This window comes from Ammospiza nelsoni, chromosome 7, assembly GCF_027579445.1.
Source record: "Ammospiza nelsoni isolate bAmmNel1 chromosome 7, bAmmNel1.pri, whole genome shotgun sequence".
Classification (NCBI taxonomy): Eukaryota; Metazoa; Chordata; class Aves; order Passeriformes; family Passerellidae; genus Ammospiza; species Ammospiza nelsoni.
The window spans coordinates 9,082,474-9,104,281 of record NC_080639.1 but is presented as its reverse complement, the minus strand read 5'-3'; the positions used below and the strand labels follow the sequence as shown (position 1 = coordinate 9,104,281).

The 21,808-nt window shown below is 37.3% G+C and overlaps 1 protein-coding gene across 5 annotated transcripts in view; it reads right to left on the bottom strand.

Moving 5' to 3' along the window:
• GULP1 (GULP PTB domain containing engulfment adaptor 1) overlaps positions 1-21,808 on the bottom strand; it is a 143,347-nt gene that overhangs the window by 52,493 nt on the left and 69,046 nt on the right. For all 5 annotated transcript variants that reach the window (XM_059475773.1, XM_059475775.1, XM_059475777.1 and 2 more), the window contains one exon: positions 11,356-11,417. In XM_059475773.1, coding sequence (XP_059331756.1) covers positions 11,356-11,417 — 62 coding nt within the window. The remainder of the gene's footprint in view (positions 1-11,355; positions 11,418-21,808) is intronic.

The window sequence follows — 21,808 nt, the reverse complement described above, 5'->3', positions numbered from 1 at the left end:
CCTTCCCAAGGCTGGGAACACACCCTTAACGTACCTCTGCCTCGTGGTCTGTGGAAATGCTGCTGCACAGAACACAAACCCTACTTTAAATCCCTCTTCTTCAACTCCTGCACTGATTCTGGGAACAAGTACAATTCAGGCAATGGGCCTCAACAAGAAAAGCACTCCTTACATTGGTTTAGCTGTACTGGATCTTCCACTTTTCCTGCAGAGAATTGGAAGTGTCTTCTCTGTGATGATTTCTGTTTTATGAGCCTGTCTATATTGTCTCTCATTAATCTGTTTTTCAGAAGAAACTCCCTTCTTTACACACAATCTCTCATAAAATACAGCTATAAAACAGATGTGATCACCATAATTCAACATCTGGCCTTCAGGCACTTGAAGAATATCCATAACAGAGGCTTTTTTTTTTTTTTTTTAATCTAGATAGGATGAGGTAATTTTAAAAATTATTTGGAACAGAAATAACTGTCTCTTTATGTTATCATTTAACAAATGTGGAGCACTACTAAAACACAGAAAATATCCTTCCCGCTAAAAAGCACAACATAGAAAGCTGAATTTTCTTATTTGATTATTTTAGCAAAATGTAAAAATATTTCGACCTGGCAACAGCAGATATGAAATGAAACCACCATTATCATGACCTTAGATCTACCAGCAGATGAGATGAACATCCTGGATGAACTTTTTAGGAGAACATAACTGAGATGGAAAGTAATCTGTAAATTATTTTACAATGGCAATAAATCCAAGAAAATATTGGCTTTCACTTCTTACTTCATAGAAAATATTATGTTTTTCAATAAAAGACCTCAATCTGGTGCTGAAGTGGTAAAATTAATCTGGACAAGATTATTAAAATGATACTCATATCATTAGGTGAACATAGAATGAGAAAAGTCTGATTCTGTATTTAAAAATCCTTCACATAAGGACATGGAGTCTTCCCTAAATAGCAACCTAATCCTTTTCACTAAGAGAACAGGTATTGAGAAGACATTTAATCTTGAGCTCAAGGCATGAAAGCAGAGTTCAAAATTTGGGGTCGGATTTGAGAACAGAGATTTGGGGCAGATATGTGGAAAATCTTCAGTATTACCTCTGTTCCTTATCTTTAAGCTGAGGATAATAAGTCACCAATTTCTTATCTGCATTATCATTTAATTATCCCAGCTGAGAAGAAAGCTCATGAGAGAAGTCCAAGGTCTTCAGTTGCCTACTTATTCTGAGCTTTGATCTATGACTACTTGCATCAGGGTAGCACCTACAGCCTCCCTCTCATTATTCTAGAGGCTGCACAAACATCAAAAAGATAGCCCTTAGCTTCAAAGAATTTATGATCTAATGAACTGTGATAAATTGCAGTAACCCCTTGGAAATGCACAGCACAGTTTCAGTTAGTACCTCTGAGTGTTACTGATGAAAATCAATATAAAACATCGACCCTATTCTTCCTCATACACATCAAACAACCAACACTAACACAAATAAAAAGCTATAAGCAGCACAATATTAACAAAGTGTTCTGGCACACAGAGTGCTTCAGCAGATTTCAAAGATAAAAAAGAACATGTGAAGAGGTCCCACCTTCCCACCTGCCTCTCTTCAAAATCCAAAGTTTAACCACTAAACCCATACCTAGTTTTGAAGATTTAAGATTATTCTGAACATTAAGTAAGCACATGCAATTTTGGGGAATGCTTTTCATTTTGAGAATGTTTGCCTTTGAGAGTTTCAGGTCCTCAGTGCCTCATAAAGTGAGGATATGGGATATGGCCTCTAAACTCTGACTTAAGATGACCTATAAATTCCTGATTGTAATGGATTTTTCCACAATAAACCTGTATTCATGAGTAAACAAGATTTGCCTCCCACTTAATCTTTTAGCTCTAATTAACATGATTTGTTGAGTTACTTACCTGCCCTTGTAGTTTCTTTCTACTCAGAAGCATTGGGAGCTACAGCAATAGTACAAGATCGGATTTAAGGACTTTTCTAGTTCATGCTTCAAGTTATCTTTCCCTTCAAATGCAACCCTTGGTTCTGCACATTGCAAAGATTTAATGGACATCCTTGTTTCTATATTTTCCCTATTTTCAGTAATACTACAGCAAGACATTGCAAAACAAATTGTAAAACAATAGGACCAGCCCCATTTCGACTTTCCTAAAGATTCAGAAGGAAGAGAATATTAGTTAAAAAAATACTGAAGAAAAAAAATGAAAGTTTAGAACAATGTAACCCATCATTACCTTTTAGTGGCACATAATTCCTAGTGAAAATGCAAAACATTTAAACAAAGCTTTACAAATAACTTAATGCAAATATTTCTCCTCTGCTATGTTCCAAACCAGAAAAATACTAGTTTCTCTATTAAGTTACACCTAGCATTCTCATATTCAAAGTTCAAAATGCTTTTTAAAACAGGCCAAGATTGTTTTACCCTTTCTGAGCCAAAGTGATCAGAAGGAGGCATTTCTGAAATATTTATTGCAGTCCAAGATCTGCAGCTGACTACTGTACACTGCTATTTTATTAAAGTTAATAAAGTCAGGGACTGCAGCTGGTGGTTTGTCTGATGGTTTATTAGAGGAAGAATCCTCATGGAGATCAGCATATGTGAAACTTTTCCTGAATGGTGAACAGCCTGGCTTTTGGACAGACTCCTGTAGTCTTGGCTCTGTTTTTAAAATTTTATCTCCTTGTAGAATTTTCTGTTAAGAATACTGTGCCATTCTCTTATTCTCTATAAACCAGCTCTGTTTCTAGTTTATAGAAAGGCTGAGATTGAATGTTAGAGATAAGAAAGAGTAATTCACCTGCAGGCCTGATTTAATCTAAAGCAAACCAATCTAGAAACAGCTGTGGGTCACCTAGCCCACAAGGACAATAATCCAGATGTTTGAACCCTACTAATTCCAGTGTCAGGAATTAGTTGAAAGGCCTTTTTCCAGAAACCTCCCATTCCCACAGCTGCCAGCTCTCTGGAAACAGAGCTGCAGAGGGAATCCCAGAGGAGATGCTAATGAGCCTAATTGGCAGTTCCAGGCAGACTTAGGGAGAGGCAAGGGAATAAATATGAGCAACAGGGAGGGATGTGGAGGGTTGAGTAAATCTTTGTTGACCCTAAGGTCTTTGCACACTCTTTCTAGCTCTGTTAATTCTGACTGGACAGACCTCTGAGCTTTATTCATTTGTTTTGAACAGGGAGATCACTCACTGCTCCTTCATCAGTGAGTGCCTGCTCTTATCCAGGGCTGAGAACTCATAACTGAGTATCACAGACTTCAGAAGATTAGTACTCAAATACTACCTTAGTCTTTCTCTGAAGAATAGGAAAATGACATTGTAAAAGCTGCTATGAAGCTTCTAATGATTTTGTGACTTTTGTCTCAACAATCTCATTGCTCACCTCTTGTGAGACAATACCAGGGAAGGCCAGAGATGCAAATGCTCAAAACATACTTTTAAACTCATTGTTAACATGGTATCTTTAGAAATATGCTTCAGATGCTGAGTTGAATACTAAACCATAGAATCAGTTAGGTTGCAAAGGGTCTCTAAGATCATTGCATGCAACCCAGCACTACCATGTTCACTGCTAAAAACGTCCTAAGTGCTACATCCACATGGTTTTTGACCACTATCAGGGCTGGTGATTCCACCACATCCCTGGACAGCTTGTTCTACGCCTCACCACCCTTTCAGAGAAGAAATTTTCCCTAATATCCAACCCAAATCTCTCATGGCAAACTGGAGGCAAATTCCCTTTGTCCTGTCACTTATTACCTTAGAGAAGACACCAACTCCCACTTGTCTACAACCTCTTTTTGGGTACATATAGCAGCCAATAGGGTTTTCCTTCAACCTCATTGTGTCCATGGGGAAAAAATCTGGGGAGCATCTGGTGCTCCCTCAGCAGCTCCTCATAGGACTTGTGCTCTAAATAGAATATTATGAAGAACTGCTGCTGAGAGTTGCTATTAGTACTACAGAAAAACCTGCAAGTGCCTTTTCTATTAAAAAAAATATATTCCACTTTCAGAACTTTTTGGATTAACACTTAAACACATGGTTGTTCATTACAACAAACAGTGCTTCTACACTAAGCATCACAATTTAGAAGAATAATCTAATAATTATAATCTACATAAAGAATAATAAATTATACAATAAAAAGAACCTAAAGAGTGTACCTAGCATAGGTTGGGTCTCAGGTGCTATGTTGTTCACCAATGTGCTCTGTTAATTGCATCATCCACATAATTCTTCTATGCCAGAGAAAACAACACCACAGAATGTTCTGATGTGGATTTTCCAACTCAACCAAAACAATATACATGCTTAGGAAACCAAAATTTGAAGTAAAAGGTTGAAAAAAGTTCTGAGCCAGAAAGAAAAGTTTACCATACATGTATAAACTATGTGCCACACAATCCAGAAGTTACATAGATGCCACGGGTTTCTAGCCCTTCTGCAACTGATTCTTAGACAAAACAGAACAATAACTCATTCTTGACTAAAATAAAACACAAGGCTTAAAGTTACACCTACACCCAATTCTTTCCCATATCTAAGCAAAGTGTAAAACTTGGCAAAACTTATGCCTCCAGGAACTTCAGAATCCTAGCTCCCATTTGGAATCCTAGCTCCCAATGCTGAGCACAGCCCTCTGCCACCAGGAGACCAGATCTGCATGAGCAGCAACATCCAGCAATTCCCTGTAGGGGCACCCCAACAGGGCAACTCTTCAGGCCCTGCAGGGAAAATAAGGCCTTGCAGTTTAATTGTTTCCCTTAAGTTGCATTCATACTTGGAAGCTTAACCCATGTGAAAGGTTGCCAGACCAACTGCTGTGGTAGTTGAAGCCTCTTAGTAAGATAAAAACATCACATTTCCTCTTAAAGCCACAGGCCAGGCAGCCATCAGTTAGCCTACATAATTCCCAAAAGCATTCCTGCATCCCTGAACAGCTGCCTGAGCATCCAGCTACAGCTGGCAGAGATACAGAGGGGAGAGCGTGGAAGGGGGACCTGGCACAGGGAACACAGGAGGAATAAGGACAGCTTTTCCAGGCATGCAGGGGTGAATTTAGAAAAGCCAAACCTCATCTGGGGTTGACAGTGGTGAGGAATGTGACAGAGAAGAGGATGGCCAGGAAAAAGGGAACTGCACTTGTTCAGCCTGAAGGGGATGAGCCTGGTGTACACACGTCCATGTGTATGCATGGCTGAGAGTCACAAGCTGCACAAAATCACAACTAGAAATAAGGCAAAAGAAGGCAGAATGGTAGGGAACTATTTCCTGGAACTGGCTGCCAAGAGGCTCTGAATCTCTGCCCTTAATGGCATTTAAAGCTCAATTGCATAAGGCTCTGTTTTGTACCACCTGGCTTTGAAATAATTTCTCAGATGGGAATCAGCTGGATCATCTCCAGAGGTCCTTCCAACCTCTATTACACTAGATTCTTTCAATTCCCAAAGCCAATCCTAATCCAAATGCTGGACCACCAAGGGACAACTGCAACCTTCAAGGATGCATAGGACATTCCCTCTTCCTAAAATTGAGGGTGCTTCAAAATCCAACAATGAGCTAAATCTTTTGCAGATTTGTATTTTCAATCCAGATTGTACTTGTTAGAAAGCATATCAATGTCTGAAATAACTGATTTTAGAACTTTCTACCAAAAAAATTTATCTCAAGCTCTTAAGGTGCTTAAAACTATTTTCTCTGATGGGAGAGGTGCAAATTAGAATGTTTAAATCAGAGATGATGAAAACGTGTAATTAAGCAGCCAGGGTGCTAAATAAATGGATGTGATGGCAATTTATGTGAGAGAAGCAAACTGCTTGCATACAAAGGAAACCTAAAACTTGCTCAGGATAGGAAATACTTTAGGGCTGTGGTGGATCACTCATCAGCTTCAATGTAGACAAGGGGCTCTGTCTTCATCCTGTTTTATGACATTTTTAACATCTTACTGCATTATTGAGAGAGGGACTCCAATTACTTTTCAGATCCTATGCTGACTGCCATAAATTGGTATGAAGCATTTGTGATTCCTGCAAGAAACTCCAGCCCCCATAACTTTCTTGTGCTGCAAATGTTTCATAGTTGTAAATGAAGTTACGACACACAGGACACAGAAATTTCAAGGAAAGTGGAGCTTATGAAAAGCCCAAAGGATGACAAGCAGAACCTTAAAGAAGATGGCAGCCATAGGGAACAGATCAAGAACTACTGGTTTGTCCTTCAGTTGGAGTTCATGAAGTATTGACAATATGACCAGTGTTTTTTGTAATTTTTTTTTTTTTGTTTCTAACTGGAACCTGCCACAACCATTTCACTCAAACACATAGGCCTTATTTTTTCCTTTTCCAGAAAAAGGAAATAAACGAAACATCATCCATTGTACTAAACTGCCTTGCATTACTACACACAAATGGAATTTAAAGAAGAAAAATTGGAATTGCTCATAAATTTGATTTTTTTCTTGAAGGAGGCCCTCTTCTGGAGAGTAAGAGCAATCAAACCAAGTCTGTTGAGAGTACCTGTTGCAGACTTGAAATATTTTAGATTTCATTCGCATGTTTATTAATCTTCAGTATAATGAGCCCCAATTTAATGACTGTAATGTATCAGAAATAACTAAGAAGTTCAAATTTGCATTGCCTTGTAAAATTACAGTTTTTTGCTTTCCTATCTCATTTGGGTGTTTTCACTAAACTAATTTTTCTTGTGCTTAAACACTAATTATGATCACATGCAAGACATTTTGGAACCCTAATGAAAGTTAATTGGTATTAAGTAATTAATTCTAATTATAATAAATTTAAAAAAGCAAAACTCATTATTTCTCTTCTACTGCAATAGTTTCTGATTTTCAACATTTTTGTGCTCTGTTTGAAATATCTTGCTATATCTATCTTCACCACATATCTTAAATAGTGTGTGTGCCTTTTAACTCTGTTGACTTGGGAAAGCTACATGCAATTTGCCATTTGACATTTTTTCATTACTTTTAATGATGCAGTCATGATCATTCTGCTGAAATGCTGATAGAAAAAGAGAATTTCTATAGCAATAAAAAAATAATTGTAGTAGAAGTGCAGTTTACGCCACAAAAATGCGGCTTTGATAATATTGTACACTAATGATAGCAAAATGCAGATATGCAAAAGACAGAAATGCATCTAGAGCCCTGCACCCATAGTGACATCATTTGACTAAAATGCCTACTCCACATGAATATTATTAGCCATTGAATGATGATAAAAATTATATGGAAGAAGAAATAGCATATAGTTGAGAATCTAAATAATCTGTTTATTGTCCTACAGTGAGGACTAAGAGTTTTAGGTACTGCCAAGGGAGGTCTCTTATTACAGACTCAAACAATCATTTGGGTTGGAAAAGACCTTCCAGATCATAAAGTGTGACCATTACTAAATTCCTTTTTTGAATTTTTAATTTAACTCTGAGCTTTCAAATTGAAAGTACTACATCAAGAATCAAATCTGCAGCTGACAATATGAAAACTCTGACAGTGAGTGTGAAGCAAGCGTTAGGCCAGTGAGCACTGGGAGCTGTTACATCTCTTGGTGAAACACCCTCCCAAGGGTTTAATGTGCCATCACTTGCCATGGAAAAGGGCAGCACTTCTGCCTCGTGCAAGGTCAGAGCCACTGACCCCTGCCTCGCCAGCTGCCAACACAAACACCAGGCTGGCAAAGCACAAACTCTCTCTGCAAAATGGAAAGCTGCGCTTGTGGAAGTTTGATCTAAGCCAAAAAATAAGCAAGTGAGTCTGAAGGGGATCACAGATGCAGTTACCACAGAGAGGCACAGTACACACGGCTGGTTGGGGCAGCTTTTGACTGGCAGAAAGGCACCACTCAGGGGATGACAACCACCAGCCCTATTTAAAGGTTACAGACTCATTCCATTTTAAAGTTACACTTTGGTCACTTCTGCTTTGCAGAAAGGAAGCTGGCCTCAAACCAAAAGACTTGCCATAAGGGCAAAAGAGAGCTTTTTCTTTACAGTATAGAAAATAACAGAAATATCCCTTCTTAATTAAGGACAATTACAGAAAAAAATTAACACAGAGAAGTTTGGGGTTGCCTTAGAATGTTATATCTGGGTGATATTAAAACTGTCATGCCACATCAAAATGAGTCTATATTTGGTACTGTATTATAAAAATTCTCAATTATCTTTCTGGGAGAAAAAAAAAAGTGTGACCAATATGCTTTAATTTGTAGTGACACAGTTTAAAAATACAGGGCCACAAAGTGATGTCAAAATTCTGGCTTCACTAAACAAAGGTCACATATCCAGAGCATGCTGAAGGGTGAGGAATCTTCTTATCAGTGTGTTCTGGTAGACCAAGATATCAGTAAGACAAGAAGAAAAAAAAAGGATCCAAGAAAAACCACTAAACACAAAAAAGTAACAGTAACAGAACAAAGGCAACCAAAACAAAACTGAAGAGGGAAAATAAACGCCCCTGTCCCATCCCTGCCACAAATAAAAAAAACCAGTCTCATTGGTTTACACTGTGCAAAACCATGCCAAAATCAGCTAATTTCAAACCAGCAAAGTAGGAGTGGGTGTTGGAAAGTTGGAAAAGAGAGAGAAATTCAAGACAGTTTTATATTTCAGGGCTTCATTAGGAGACTCATGTTTCCTGGATTTTACTTGCAGAAGAAGCAACTCAGCTCATGTTTTCTTGCAAAGAGGATTATGGCCATAAATCATCCTGAGGGTGCATGTTCTAAGAGATAACATGACATTACTAATTCTCTGTTAAAAAGGTTCTCTCCAATTGGTAGAGAAAAAAGGCCACTTGTCAATATTGCAGGTTTCTTTTAATTTCCAGTTAACTTTGCTGAGATTTTTTTTTTAATAACAGTCAACTCATGAACTGCATTTTATCAATGAGCTGTCTTAGCAATCAACAAAACGTCATCTTTCCCAGTAAGCTCTGTCCATGTTCTGATCATCTCAGATTAGTGTCAGAGAAACTATTTTTGTGTCTTATAAAGAACAGAAACCACTTTTCCATCCACACTAATCTTCATCCAAAAAACTGTGGAGTAGAACACAGCTCACTTACTCATGGACAAATAACATCTCTGGTGTTACTTTCCATCAAACTAATTTGATTTTCTGAACATGTCATTCTTCACTCACATATAAATAAATATAAATCAGATCAAGCGTTGTCTTTTCTTCCCAACACACATGGAAGATACATGAACTGAATGCTAGAGAACTGGAACAATTAGGAAAAAAACCCAATGAGTTTGGTTAAATTCTTGTATAATGAAGGCTTTCTGAAGCTTTTAATCATAATTTCACAACATAGCTACAAGTTATCAAATCAATGAGACATTTCACTTAAAACCCAAAATGCTGCAAACCCCACATAAGGTACTGATAGATGCATACTTTCCTCTTCAAGTGAAAAATACTGCAAAACTTAATGAGAATGATAGTTGAGAACTCAGGTGGAAATATCATCTAGATTTATTATGGTTATGCATGCATATGCCAGCTGAGTTCATAAAAGCTGAGTGAATTTATTCCAGGTGCCAATAAACAAACAGGGTAGGGAATCCCATACCCTTTACACTCCAGTTACAGAGCAGAGCAATTTTTTGCTTACTTTGAATCAAATGACTGATAGTTCTAAATAAGAATTTTCTACTGTGATCCAAATGAAAAAAAATGAGTTTAACTTTCCTAAAAAAGAAATAATAACACAAACTCAAAACCCAACATATGTGGTATTAAAATTTCAGTTTCCTGCAAGTATTCTGACTGACCTTAGAGGCCTTCACAAAGTTGGAGGAGGCCCTGGAATAAACAACAAACAGGAGCAGAACTGGAGAGGACATTTAGGCACATATCAGCCTAAATAAGTGGAAAAACATTTTGGACCAAGAGTCTTGCTTTAGATTGGAATTCTCCTTTCTTTTCTTCTGCTCCAGAAGTTGCTGATGCTGTTGTTTCTACAGTTACCACCATCTCAGCACCATCCTCTTTTTTCTAATTCTTTTACTGCACAGCTACACTGACACCTACTCATCAGATCTGCTCTTAGGCAAGACAATGAAACATGAAAGATGAAGGAGGTTTCTTTTTTTCCTCTCAAAGACCAGAAAGGAACAGACATCGTTCAGTGCTTTGAAAAAACTCATGGCTTCTGCTTGCCCTGAAAACACATGGCACAGTCACCACAGCAAGTAATCCTCCCTCTGAACAAGTACAATATAAAGCCAAAGTGTCTGGCAAGGCTTTTCAGTGAAATGTTAATACATCCTTTTGACAAAAATTCAGTTGGAGAGCACATAGAATAAAAACACATTCAAAACCTGGCAACTGTGAGAAAGAGACTCCACTTCGCACTACAAACTCTGTGGCAATGCTAAACAAAAGAAAATTGCAAATACAAAAGCAGGGAACACTCATATACCTGAGTCCTAGCCCATGAAACAAATATTTTTTGTCACATACAGATTAAAAAATTTGGTACTAGGAATTTCCACATAGATTTTTTTTATTGACTACTTTAACAAAAGTTTTTATATTAAGAAATACCAATCATAAGAGAACATCATCCAGAACGGCCCACAATAGAATTTTAATAAATTAAACTCTCAGTTTGAGCAAATAATGGCAGATTCCTCAGTTTACTCTGAGTTGTGTTGATGGCTCCATATTCTCTCCTCCTTTTAGCAAGCTATCTTTTAAGCTGGTATTTAGGTAAGTATTTAGGAACCTTTATGTTCTGAGGTATTTAGGTAAGATCCATTTCCTGTCAAGGGGTGTCATTAGACAAATTGAACCATTACTTATATAAACTTATCTCACTGCAATTAGGGTGAGAAAATTAAAGTAAGGTTTCTGGCTTTACTGAGCAAAAATGCCATTATTGTTCTACCCCATTTCCTGAGTATTTGACATGTCAATATATCCAGCAGAAAGGGTTGTTACTTGTTGCCTTTGATATTGTTCAAAAGAAGTCTGTGCCATTAATTTTAATAATACTGTAAGCATGCAGCCTGATGTAAATTCCTTTGCACTCAAAACCTCAATCCATTTACAAAAACATCATCAAGCAGAAAAGGAACACTAATTTGCTTTCCAGTAAACCATAGCTCAGAACAAGAATCAACTGGCTATTAAAAACAGAGCATTTTCACCTGCAAACCAGACATTTACTAAGCTTGTCTTCATTATTTCACCTGGCAAATCTATGTCTCTGCAATCTTCAAGTCAAAACAAGATAGAATGTGCTGCATTCTAAAGGTAGGAGGAGAAAATAACTTCATATTTTCTTACCTTTGCATTATAGGGAATATAATGCTTTGATAAGGCTTCAGGAGTGTGCATCCATGTTTTGTCTACAGAAAAGCAAAATAAAAGAAGCACTGAATAGGTTATTCAATTGTTAACTTAAGTATAACAGAATCTCTGTGGAAAAGTTCAACAATCATCCTCTCACTCAAAAACCAGCTGTCTGAAGTAGTAAGAGGGGCTGGAGGGAAATCTCTCACACCTTCTCAAACACTTAAAAGAAAGAACCTGCTTCTTTCTGTTGGGCACATTTCCTATTTTAACCAGCTTGGTTTTCCATAAGAACTACAATTCCTCACCCCAAATGGTTCTGTCTCAGATCAGGATTTTTTGCATCCTGCTGTTTAAAGCACTGACTGCATCTTGTGCATCTAATGATGCTGTTTTGATGAATTATGTCCTTTTTCTGATGAATTATCAAGACATTAAAGGGACAAACAAAAAATTATACAAGTTGCAACTGACAGAAGAAAGCCCTAATCCTTATAAAAGAAAAATGATGAACATCAGGTTCGTACATTTTAGATCTGATTTATAAGTTCAGATCATCTGTAATTTTTCCATACCTACGCTAAACAAATTTGCATACTTACCCTTCAACTTTGCCATTACAATACTGTGTTATTCTCTTACTTTTCCTGCTGCATGGACATAATTCTGTAATTATTTGTCAAACACATCTTCTCTTATTTGAATGGCCTTTTTGAATGTTCTACACCATTTAAGACGGAATTCCAAACATTAAGGAAAAGCTGCTTTTTATTACAAATCTTAGAAACAAATTTTCCAAGCTTTCTCATTTGAGAGCATTTAAGAAAACAAAATCATTCAAAAATACTAATTTTCATTACCACACATTTGGGAGAATCTGTAAATCCCATTAATGTTTTATATGACATACATAGAACATTTAGTAGTATTTTCTAACTTGAGACTACCCTGGTTTAAATGAGCATGAACTAAAGTCACAAATCTGGAACTTCATTGAGTTAAGTAACAGAATGACAGCTTAAAGGAAAAGCTTACCCTTGGATATTCCCAATTCCATTTGCCTTCACATGGCGTTGCAGTTACAGTAATCACCAACTTTTTTGTTAGTTACACTTAAGGACAATAAAATTCTGTTCACTTCAAACTGTTGAAGAGCAAAAGCTGTGACACTGATTGACACTAAAGCAATAATGAAATATTTCAGATTATGCAGGAGCAAGAAAATGGTTCACCAAGTTATTCACCAGCCACCACAGTAACAGGATCAGAACTATAAAGCTGAGAAATTCTTTTTTCCCCTTAGCAAATTTCATTCTAGATGGCAGCAATGTTCAGCTCCATTACAGAAGAGTGATATTATCACTTCCTAATTAAGGAAGAATGATTTGCCCATTCAGCAGCACCCAGGAGGATGATTAAAGAGGCTCTTCCTTTTAACTGGGGCTGGTGATTGGACTGCCAGAACCAAGAAACCATTTCCCAGAATATTTTAACACGCAAAACCTGATCTCCTCTTTAGCATAATATCAAAGGCTGATGTTACCTGGAAGTGCAAAATAACCATCCCAGGGAATCTGTGAGTTAAGGCCAGGTAGAATAAAGCCGGGAGAGAAGCTGAAAGCTAGCCATGCAGCTGGTCACTGGGCTTGGGGAGCTGGCACTCAGGACAGGACTGCTCACTGCCTGCTCTGTGAACACCTGCACAGGGCCAAGTTCAACTCCTCCAGGTGCAGCCACATTGCTAATACCCAGAGTTAATTTACCTAGCTCCTTCACAGTTCTATTTACTAGCTTCAGTAGGGATGCGATCATATTTATACATTTATAAGGGAAAAACTAATAAAAATAGAGTACTGAACCTCTTAAGGAAATTGCAATAGTTCTGCACTCATTTTATGCCTAGTACCACCACAAACAAGTGACAGAGCTGTAGCTTCTAAAGCAATTTTACAAGCAAACAAGTGGCTAGACAGGTGCCATCAAAACTATTCCTTGCAAATGTTTCTTCCTCCCTTCATGCCATCAGCACAAATTCAAATCTGAAAAAAATGTTATTTAGTTTGGGAGTCAAGTGTGAAGTGCTGGTCTTAATTCAGCATCAGGTAATCTTTAAAATTTTATTATCATGCACAAAGCTTTACTTAAAACGTTTCTGTGAAATCATCAAGTTGCCTACCAGCCTCCAACAGTAATGTGACAGAGATTCCAGCAAGGAATAACATTGCTGGGCAAATGTTGCTATAACTGTTGGCACCCCTAACTGGGAGGAAGATCAGGAAATATGGACAGGTGCTCCCAGCTCAAAATGAAATCAGTAACTTAGTGAGGTACCAAAAGACACCTGGTTCCAGGTGTCTTGTGAAATTGGCTAAAATAATCCAACATTCAGATGGAGATCCACAGACACAGCTACTGAAGATTTCCTCTGACAATGGAAGTCCATTTCTTAGAGGCAAGTAATAGTTACAGAGTGGTGATGGTTTGGAAAGAGCTCTTAGTGCTAAACTAAATCAATCCAAGGCAAAAGTCAGCCTGATAGCAAAGACATGCAAAAAATCATACAAGCTACTATGGGGTAGTTTTTTAACCAGCATCTCCTTCTGAATTGTAAGGTCTGACTATGGACTTATACTACCCTTGGCAGCTGCTTGAAATACTGCTTAGAATTAGCTTGATTTCACAGCAGTTGAGAAACAACACATTTCAGACATTTTGCATGCAATAAACCAGAAAAACATGAAAAAAACCAAACAATAAAAGAAGTATTGGTCAAATATCTGATGTAGATATGGCTTGTGGTTTGCATGATCCCTCACCTAACTTAATTTTTTAAGAGTTTTCACAGCTTAAATCTTAATTATTCATTCTGAAGCAACAAGCAAAATTTGAAATGCTACAATGAAAACCACAGTTCATATTATTATTTTAGTAGTTACACAGACACTTCCCGGCTAAATAAAACAAGAGGTCCTAAAGAAAGAACTGAAAGCCCAGATAAAACCATACCTGACAACCTGTATCTAATGTTAACAGTGATAGAAAGTGAAAGGACTCATGCTGTTACACTAGGTGATAACCATAGTCATTTTAGATCTTGTCTGAAGTTTTTAATCCAGGCTGCCTTAGAGTTTACATTAAAGTTTTAAAAAGTGCTCAGTTGTTTTTTGAGAATTATGAAGTTCTTAGAATTATGAGTTTGAGCCATTCAGAGTCCAATAGAACCTATGCTTAACTGAGGTATGAGAAATTCTGAGCAAGTGGTGCTCTTGCCACACTCACTGGCATTGTGTGGAACAAGAGGTGTAAAAAAGGGTTATTTCAAGGGCATGGGGTAAATGGCAGGGTCTGACAGATTGAATTGCAAGGGTGGAGGTGGGAGCTGGGCACTTCCATGGGCAGAGTATTAATGCTGCTCAGCACTGAGCCTTCTCTCTTTTCTCACCCCCCTGCACCATGCCAGCCCCTTACCCTCAAAAGGGGGAGGTGGCTTTGCAGAGTGCACTTCACACCTGCTGGGTCCCGTGTGTGAGCCAGGGCAGAGGGACAAATGTGTGCTGACAAATGACACACTGAAGGCAATTGACTCTGGGACTTCACCAAGGGCCCTGAACTGCTGTGCTGCACTCAGGGGAGGATGGCAGCAGGTTAGATAACAGCACAGTGACCATTTATCTACCAAAAAGGAAACACTAGCAGTGCCAAGAAACTGTTCTCCCTCTGAGATTAATTTCTCTGCATGTTACTGCCCTAAGAGACTGCAGAATGGCATTTTCACAGTGAAGCTTTAGTTAACTGTCTCCCTAAAGCCCACTGCCATTATTAATTCATTAACATTAAGTAACACTTATTAATTAATGTCTCTAAAGTGTTTATCAAAGCATATTAGACCATTCATTTAATACAATGAACAGGGAAGGATTCTGCTTTTAACTTTTTCTTTTTCAGTGCCATAAAGAAAAGAGAGTTATTTCTAAAAGGTAGAAAATAAAACCTTTATTCTTTACTGGATTAGCATCTTTTCACATTGATGGATGCTTTTAGTGTTAATAGAAGAAATCTTGGAACTGTCTTTTCTTCCTGTTTTACAAAACTTGGTATGACAAAAATATTTTTTGTGACAAGCAGCATAATAAGAGTCTCCTGAAGAAGATATCCTAAGAGATCCATAATACATCTAGGTATTACTTCCTCAGGAACAAACAGCTTACTTGCTTCAGTGTATGTACACAAGTGCTCTCTGTTTCATTATTCCTAGATTATCTATTCTTCTGTAAAGAAAGAAAACCTTCACAACATGACATGAAAGAACTGTCACCCTGTTAAATAATTTCCTTTATTCTGACTGCAGTAGAAACAGGCAGGTGCTCACAAAGCCTCCTTATGCTGGTGAGACAGCAAGGTAGAATCTGACTTCCTGACCACTGCAGGTAACACATGAAAGGATAGGCTGAGGCCGGAGACAATGCTTGGCACCAGAGTTTTCATCAGAATGTAACACTAAAATGTTACTAACAAACAAATCTACCCATACTATTGCATTGTTCAGCTGCAGCATTTGTTCCAGCCACCTCCTAGAGCAATGACTGAGTAAAATCTGGGTGTCTGACAGCAGTAAAGTTATTAACAGGTTACTATGACTAAGGAAATGAAATTATCAGTCAGAACCTTCCCTAGAAACATATCAATAAAAATGCCCATCAATACATATAGCTCAAAAATACTTTTGTTATTTTTTTGCCTTTTTTTCCCCAAACATAAGCTATGTTTTGGATGCATATTTAGTCTTTGCCAAGAAAAGAGCCATATCTCCCTAGAACAGAGTGAGCCTGGCAGAATGCTTTGCCTGTGTCCTTCTCCCCTAATATTTAGTACCTTGTAAATGGTTTTAAACAGCTGATTGCTATATTTGCAGAATGGTGTCTCAGAATGCTGGGTTGGCATAGTTACAAAATGAAAACAAGCCTGGTATTTGTATTTCCCTCAAAAGTAACATCCACTGCATGGCCTACACATTTTATACTATATGTTTCTGATATATGGATACTGATATGTAAGTTTTGACAATAAAGGAAAACAGGATGAAAGTGCAACTGACCAGTGATTTTAGCAAATCTTAGCTTTTGCACTTTAGATTTTTTGATGTTAGAACTTGTAACTAGTTCATAGAACTTATAACTAGTTCATATTCCTAAACCAAAGGGAAAAAAATAAAAATAAATCTGAACTATTTAGTTCATACCCTGTAAGTCTTCTAGTTACAACAAGAGAGCTCCCCTGTATTTGATAAAAGCTTCTATTTCAAGTCAAAAAGAGATTACTGGCATAACAATTTGAGTGATCACATTTTGCAAGTTTTCACTAAGATACATGTAGAGACCAAACCTCCAATTTCATATTTCCCTTTTGTAGTTCAGTAGAAAAATAGTTCAATGAACTATTCCAGTACTGCTATAAATAAATTTGGAGGAGTATCAATTAAACATAAAAAAATGTTTAAATAGCAAGCTTTTGAAGAATTTCTTGCTGTTAAAGAACATTATGTAAATAGATCAAAACAAAGGAAAAGAAGCATAAATGACAATCTCAATATACAATTAAAACAGAATTTTAATTTTCTGATTCCAGAACACTGAAATTATGTGATATAAAAGTTCAAATGGAGCTTTCTTTAAATTCTAACTGGAAGGAGAAGAAAGGAGTTTGAGCAACCAATGAGAGCAACTAAAAGATGCATATCTGTAGCTTCTCCTTGCTTATGTACCTAAGGTACATCCCTTTATGTCCCAGAAGGATTTGATTTCACAAAACTGTGCTTTCATGAGCGATCTATTTTGGATGTTCCCTGCAATTTTCCAACAGCTTTACAGGACAAATTCTTATGAAATCAAGTAGCCATTGTCATTCCTACCAAGGTCTAGTTGTTACAGCCCTAATTGATTTCACACAGGATAAGATATTTCATCTTTAACTAGATGCCTATCAAGCAATCTCACAGTGCACCTGTGTAACAAAAGTATTTAGGCTGTGGCTGTGTAAATTTTAATAGGGTAGAAGCCAAAAAGCTTCAGACTCCCAGTATTTGTGCCTATGGCTCAACAGCACACATCTCCTGGAGAGGAGTTCCTGAGCTTTGGGAGAAGTAACAAATAGTTCTTGCTGCAAATGTCACTGTTAACGTGCCTAGAGTAGTCCTTACAGCAGGCAAGAGATAAGATCAGTTCTGCAACACCTTTTTGAAGATAACACGGATAAAATAAGCAATAGGAAATTATCCTCCTCTTCTTATGGGACCACGGAGAAAAGAAAAATCAGGCTCAGCTGCACAGAGCCAAGAATCCTTCAGAGAAGGTTTCCAGAGCACCCTCCTCATCTGTATCCCTCCTGTAACCTTTTTTTTTCCTTAGCAATTAGAGCTGAACCTTCTGCTTTCAGAAGGTGAATATACTACCACAAATATGCATCCAGCTGCATACAGATGTTTACAAACACACACAAAGTGTCAGACTGAGCTCAGCCCTTTCCCACCAAGAGAAGACCTCTGGTCATTGCCAAACGAAGGTGGAAACCCTGCAGGTCTCCTTGCTGCTGTGCTTGAATGGGTGCTGCCACAGCCTGAGGAGAGCAATAGAACAAACAATACTTCAAAAAACAGAGTCAAAAACCAATACAAAAAAGGGACTAGGTCACTGAATATTGGTTTTCCACACAACCCCATATTTAGAAAGACAAGGAACAATAATTGAAATACATATGACTTCTTTGGGGAGGTGTTATAAAATTATTCAATGATTTTTGTGTCAAGACCAGCTGAACACAGAAATATTTGTTATACCAAAAAAGCATCCTCTTTTCTTCACACCCTTAACTCCTGAAAAACATTTTGTTCAAGAAAATCCTACAAAAATCAAGAAGCAGCTTTTTTGCATAGAGGCAGAAGAGGAGATTTAGACGTAGGTGTGGTTTGTTGAATTGCTGGTTTTCCTGTTTTCTTTTTCCCCTCTTCCCTGTAAGGTGAATGCTTTTATGAAATTACATAGTGCAACCACAAGAATTTCTGAAGATCACAGTGGGGGTGCCTGTGACTGCTTACATTCTTTAAAACTATGTGAGTATATCCTCTTTATGCTTTTTATCATTACTCTTAATGTGGTAGTCCAGCATACAATAGGCCATTTGTTTAAATCACTGATGTGAAATACATTCCGACAGAAGGAAAGCATTTACTTTAGCACTACACTTATCCCCATCATTCTTTTGGCCCTTCACTTACTGTCTCCTTAAGAAATAAATATAAACCAAAATAGTTTTCATCTCTGGAGTGCAGCATATGTTTATAATAAAAATAAAGATCGTGCTACAGCCAGTGCATTCACATAAAAAAAGCATCCTATAAGCTTTGATTGCAGTTTTTTTATATGTCAGCCCCTGCCCATTAAATGCACCTGTCTACACTTTCATAAAAAAGAATCATAAAAAGCCATTTCACAGAAACATCATTGCTGAAATTTATGATTTTAAAACAGATCATTACTTCAATATATTCTATTTAGCATTATAAAGACCATCTACATCTCAAGAGCTGAAAACTGGCAGCAATTATCCACCTTATTAACTGCTCTCATATGGAAAAAAACCCTAGAAAACTTAGATTCCTGCATATATTGAACTACATGTGATAAGGAAGGCTGACACTCTTTATGGGCTGAAGGAGGACCATTGGGGCACAATAAAAAAAAAAAAAAACCACTAAATTCAACTGCTACATCCTGCACAGCCTCAGCCATTTCAGCCATTGTAATTCAGTGGACATGTATATCTACAGTTTTAGCACTGGTTTGTGTCACTCAAAAAGTTTCAATCTTTTACTCACAGAGGGGTTGGATTACAGTAATTCCTTATTCAGATGTGTCTCTCTCTGGGAGGAACAGGAGTTTTCTCTCACATTTCTGAAGTGGCAAAAGCCAGGAAACACTAGTTATTTTTCCTTATTTATATCCACCAGTTCTTACACTAGCATCTTTTAATGGAAGGACGCAGGATCAGTAAAATGTGCCAAATCCATTTATGCGAGGTACCTCCATTGACTAAAATAAGTAAAACAAAATCCCCATAGTTAATGTTTTCCATTTTGTTCATACAAATAAATCTCATCACAAAATCAAGTCTAAATTAAGAACAAGTAATTTAGTTTAGATACAAATACACTAAGAATGAGAAAAATTTACATAACCACACAGCATTTAGAGATCTCTGTTACAGAATTACATTAATATCCCTAAGCTACTTAAAAGAGTGATTGAATTTAGAAAAATGCAAACATATTTCAAATTGAACAGACTTCCATCTGTACTACAGACTTTTTGCACCACAGCATTTCAAAGTGAGAATGATACCACATGTGATTTTAAATGGAAAACTGAAAATGGAAAGTAAAATGGACTCCTCAAAACCCCTTCCCCAAAACTGGATCACATAGAAAAGCAAGCTTCCAAATTGTGATAGATACACAAACATTTTCACAAGCTTGGTCATAACAAGGAAACAAGGACACACATATTGTTCATCAGTTTTTTATAGGAGAGGAAAGAAATTCTCCAAGAGAAGATAATTGTAATTTCACTGTAATTTATTGAATTTATTAATCAATGAGTGGAAAACAGAATGCTCGCTTTTGTACAGTTTGTAGAGTCATCGAGTATTTCTGCAACTGAAAATTTTGTGCATAACACACCTATTTCTTAATCCAACCAAACTCAACTCAAGCTAAGAGAGAGCCTCAGTTACTCTGAATGTTTTTTTTTAAATCCATATTTAAATATGCAACTTAAACCAGCAACTGCTGGTATCAGCTTTAAACCTGAAATTAACCTTTTTTTCCATATTAGTGCCTACAATTTTTTTTGCTGTTACACAAGCCCATGGCTAACATAAGAGACCAGATATCACAACCTGGACTGCTGAAATATTTCATTTTTTTATCATTACCTGTGTAAGTACTTGCTGGAGCAAGCTGAATTTGCTTAAACTTCACATGTTCTTATATTTTTCATTGCCACTACTAAGATGAAAGATTAATAGCTTGCTTTTTTTCAATTTGAGATTTAAGCACATCAATTAAGCCTTCAACCCAAATGACTATGAGACAAGTAAAAATAATTTCAGCTGAAAAACAAGCAAGCTCACCAGTTCTGGTTTATACTAAATCTTGGGGAGTCAGGCAATGGCTGCACCACTTTTTTAAGGCCAGAGCATCAGCACACCATGTCAGCTGAAGTGGCTATTTCATGTCCAAACCATGCCCCTCAAAAATCATCTTACACTGGTACTGGCTGCAGATACAATACCTGTAGCAAAAAATTGTGCCTGAAAATGAAATACTGGTAATGCTGAAAGTGGAGACATGTGCTCTCAAGAGCACTGCTCTGATTTATGAAAATTTGCTGTTCCCATAACAGATTCTCTCCATAAACACTCATGCCACACATCTTATCTGTAGGAAACTTTTGCCTGTAAAGGATCAGAATTAATTTTAAAAAGAGATCACGTTCTGTCTTAGCAACTCACATTTCATGGCAATTCTTTTGTGAAAGCACAGGCTGCTATCCAGCCTCCAATGGAAGAAAAAGGGGAAAAAAATTAAAGAAAGCTTGCTTTTAGTGCTTATTTTCTTGCCTTGTCTAGCAAAGTCTGCAAATTAAATAATTTCCTGAACATTTAGAAGAAAAAAATCGTGTTGTTGGGATCAGGTGATGGCATGAGAACAGAGCTCATCAGCAAGAACAGCACAGTCCCAGCCATTCTGGCACCCAGTTCAAAAAGATGGGAGCTATGGCATGAGCAGCTACCTTCCCTATGTGTCATCATCACAAAGAACATTGGGGAACGTTTATTCTGTGCATCTGCCCAATTCAGATACAGTCTCTGGCCACTATCCAAGAATCACCTCCACCTGTTTAAATTCCCCTCACAATCCTATGGATTTAAGGCTATTGTTTTTGTAGCTTCAAGGTAACAGAGCACTGCAAACTTGGAACTCACAGAAACCCTGCCAGCACAGCCAGCTGGAAACTGGTTTGGGTTTAGTAAGAGCTGCTTGGGAAGCCACAGCAGTCACACTCTTAATGCCTCGAACCATCCACACACTTGTGGACAGAAGAAACCCACAAATAACCCATCAAGAAATGGAAAAAACTGTATCTATGAGATCTGGGGGGAAAAAGTCAAATACTATCTAGGAAGTTCAGCAATTGAAACTGTTTCTAAATGCAGTTATTATGCATGAACACTGATTGAGCCGAGTTCTTCTGAACTTCAATTTGCATTAAAAAGATGTAATTTGAAATAAGTAATTTTCACTTACTCTTGACAATTATTTAACTGAAACTTGTTTTTTTTTTTCCTAGGGTATGAGAATGGAAATGTCATGAGTGTTACTATGAGTAAAATA